Source organism: Phalaenopsis equestris, unplaced genomic scaffold, assembly GCF_001263595.1.
Source record: "Phalaenopsis equestris unplaced genomic scaffold, ASM126359v1 Scaffold000210, whole genome shotgun sequence".
Taxonomy (NCBI): Eukaryota; Viridiplantae; Streptophyta; class Magnoliopsida; order Asparagales; family Orchidaceae; genus Phalaenopsis; species Phalaenopsis equestris.
This window is the reverse complement of record NW_018164652.1, coordinates 689,304-692,654: the sequence shown is the minus strand read 5'-3', so window position 1 is coordinate 692,654 and position 3,351 is coordinate 689,304. Positions and strand designations below refer to the sequence as shown.

The window sequence follows — 3,351 nt, the reverse complement described above, 5'->3', positions numbered from 1 at the left end:
TCTCAAGCACACCTCCAATTCATGAATTATTAGTGGCATTGATCTCCTCCATCAAGAAAGATAATTTAATGCCAAGGTAGTCAACTTCGATCAATTAAATTCTAAGCTTTCTTAAGATTTTTTTTGAACAATCCTGAAGGCAAGAAATTCAATCTATCCACTTTAGTAACTTCCACAAATTGATTTTGAGACATTTTTTTTATGCAGATCATTGACAAAATTATATGGCAATGATCTTCTATATCCTTACATTAACAAATTGATTAGAATGTAGTTTATATGTGTTACACTTCCAATTTATATTTAGGTGCGAAATTTTCATTCAATGCTAAGCATCTCCATCTTAGCAAATATTTCAGCACACAAAGCTGAATTCAACATATAGTTCAAATAACTTGAAATCAAAACTAATCCAAATTGAAAAACAACATGCTCTTAATTAGAATTATCATTTATTCAGCAAAATTTTGTTTCATAAGACAAAAGAGAATACCAAATCCTTCATTTTATTGTTGCATCTGTGTGGAGCCATTTCCGACTATATCATCATTTTACTATAACTGCAACTCATCCTCAGGGGTCAATGTATCAAACAAGGATTCCACTTCGTTCATGTCAACATCTTCCAACCTTGGAGGATTCCACTTGGGTTTCTGCCTCACACCAACAGAGAATTAAAGAATGCTTGAGAAGGCACATAGAAATTTTGACAAAATTTAGGTTCTGATTGGATGCTAGGAAAAATCAGGAAAGGTCACTTGAGGAAAAGATGTTTGATCATATTAAAATGATGTGAAGAGATAAATGATCAAAAAAAAGTTCCACGCATTTCGTTCCTTCGTCGCTTGGCATTCAATTTGAGTCACAATGTTCTAAGAAATCCTCAGGGTGCCATTGAACTAAAGGAATAGGAAGTCTTCATAAAAAGGAACATGAATGTAAAGTGGCATGCAATCATGGTGGTAAAATACAGCATGAAGGGGCTCGCAACCAGGAAATAAAAAATAAAATTAGCCGAGGAAAAATAAATATAAGTTTTACAGAATTTTTTTAGGTTGCACGATCTAAATTGGCATCAAACAGTTACCAATAACAAAAACAGCAGTTTTGATTCCATGTAACCTGAACTTGCAACAATATCGGCATACCTGATCTTTGTCGACCAAGACAGCACGAACACCTTCGGCAAAATCATTTCGGATTGAAGATCTCAATGCTATTCGATACTCAGTTTTCATCACACCATTTAACTGAAGTAACAGTCATGTGAGGAATGGCAAGATATCACAAGAAAATTTATCAATGGAAACTTACTGTGGATAAAGGGTGTTGGCCATTTTCAGATGCGGATGCAACTTGGGAGAAATGCCTGTGAGTAAGAACAAGAGAAAAAGGAGCGCCTTTTCCAAGACCTAGAAGGGCATCCCTTGCCCATTCTGCCACTGTAAGAAAACGTGTTTCATTAGGAGTTGAACATAAATTACAATATTTATTTATTTATTTATAATCAAATTTTAAGAAATAAAACATGATGAATAAACACTACTACAACTAATAGGACTGCAATTATTTTTGCATGAAGAAACATGACCACCCCTGGCCTTTCGAATGAATCCAAGATGAATCACGTGGATCATGGGCTCTCAGTTTACTCCATGATTGATGAGCAATGAATAATAATGAGGGGGAAAAAAAAAAAGAATACCTGCTGCATTATTACTTGATTGAAGCTTCTTCAACTCAGCTATTGTTTGTGAAACAGATTTATCAAGACCAAATGTCGAAGTAATATGTGGCAAGAGCATCTTCAATTGAGGCTCTTCCTTCGGCACCTCCTTATATTTTGTCAACAGTAGCTGTACGTCTTTGTGAGGATCATCAGAACTGCATTCAGAAAAAAAAAAACAAGGTCAAGACAAAAATAAAAAAAAATCATGCATAATTTTTTTTTGTATAATAATATACGTGAAAAACATTGGAGCAAAAGGATCGTTAATCGGATGTATCAAAAATTAAATGCAACAAAAATAATTAAATTGGAAAATTATTAATATACTAAAGCTGTTACTTGTGTTTGAAGAAGAGGATTGCCAAGTATTTTCCTTTTTCAGTTGGATTACATGCGAGATCTTTTTTACGCCCATATCTTTTTGTTTTAGTTATAGATGTTCTTTCTGGGCATTTACAAGATGTACCTTGGTGTATGTTTTTCGCTGACGATATCCTCCTTATGGATAAAACTCAGAAAGAGTTCAGAAAAAAATTTAATTATGGAGGTTTACATTGTAGTCTAACGGTTTTCGTTTGAGTAGATCTAAACCTGAATACATAGAATGTAATTTTAGTAGTATTACTCTAGCGGTAGAGTTGTAACTATAGTTGATCAAATTAATAAAAGGTGTGAACGTTTTACATATCTCAGGTCTATTGTTCAAAATGATAGTGATATAGATGGAGATGTTAGTAGTAGAATTCAAGTTGGTTGGGTGAAGAATGCAACAAGCCTATTGTGTGATAGAAAAATACTGTCTAGACTTAAACAAAAATTTTATGAGAAGGTTTAAGTACTGAACATCAATTACTAATTCTGGATTTTAAGATGAAGAATTGTAAAATAAAGAATACTAGAATCATAGTCATAAAATTAGATGAGAGCACCGAAAAGCCAAATAAAATTATTTTGATGAGTAAATTTCAAGATTTGGGATGTTCATGAAGAAGCAAATTCTACACGAAATAAAGTAAAAAAATACTATTAAATAAATGTCAAAAGATGTACTTCGAGAATCAAAAGGAAAAGTTTTTATAAATAAAAATAGTTGATGGCAGAAAAATAATATGCAGGACAAGATAAAATATAAGAAGTGTTATAAAAATTGCTTTAATGTAAAAGCTTAGAGAATTGAGAAAAATATAAAATGACTCATATTGAGTCTAAGAGAATAATCTGTGATGCTAAAAATACTATTTTTAGTGATCTTTATATTATATTAAATACTAAAGAGGGTGAAAATTATATGTATAAACAAGTCAAACAAAGAGAAAAGAAAAGTAAAGATTTAACTCAAGTAAAGGAAGTTAAAGATGAAAATCAAAAAGTGATTTTCTTAGAAAAATGTATACAATATAACTAGAGTATACAATATAACTAGATGAGTTATTTTGATAAATCTTTTAATGAAGTTTCTAAAAATACGATCGACCATAGTAATCTTAATATCTTTAATAATAATAAAATGTTTCAATTTTACCATCGTATTAATGAAAAAGAAAATGTTGAGGCTTAAAGAAAAACCAAATTTGAAAAGTCTATATGGCCTAATGATATCTCAATTGAAGTGTGAAAATATT

The 3,351-nt window shown here is 31.2% G+C and overlaps 1 protein-coding gene across 1 annotated transcript in view; it reads right to left on the bottom strand.

Annotated features, from left to right (window-relative positions):
* Positions 1-417: 417 nt before the first annotated feature.
* LOC110023097 (3-hydroxyisobutyryl-CoA hydrolase-like protein 3, mitochondrial) overlaps positions 418-3,351 on the bottom strand; it is a 32,156-nt gene continuing 29,222 nt past the window's right edge. Inside the window, exons 7-10 of the mRNA XM_020722324.1 lie at positions 1,706-1,884; positions 1,315-1,442; positions 1,149-1,250; positions 418-653 (exon numbers count right to left, since the gene is read on the bottom strand). Coding sequence (XP_020577983.1) covers positions 555-653; positions 1,149-1,250; positions 1,315-1,442; positions 1,706-1,884 — 508 coding nt within the window. The 3' untranslated portion in view covers positions 418-554. The remainder of the gene's footprint in view (positions 654-1,148; positions 1,251-1,314; positions 1,443-1,705; positions 1,885-3,351) is intronic.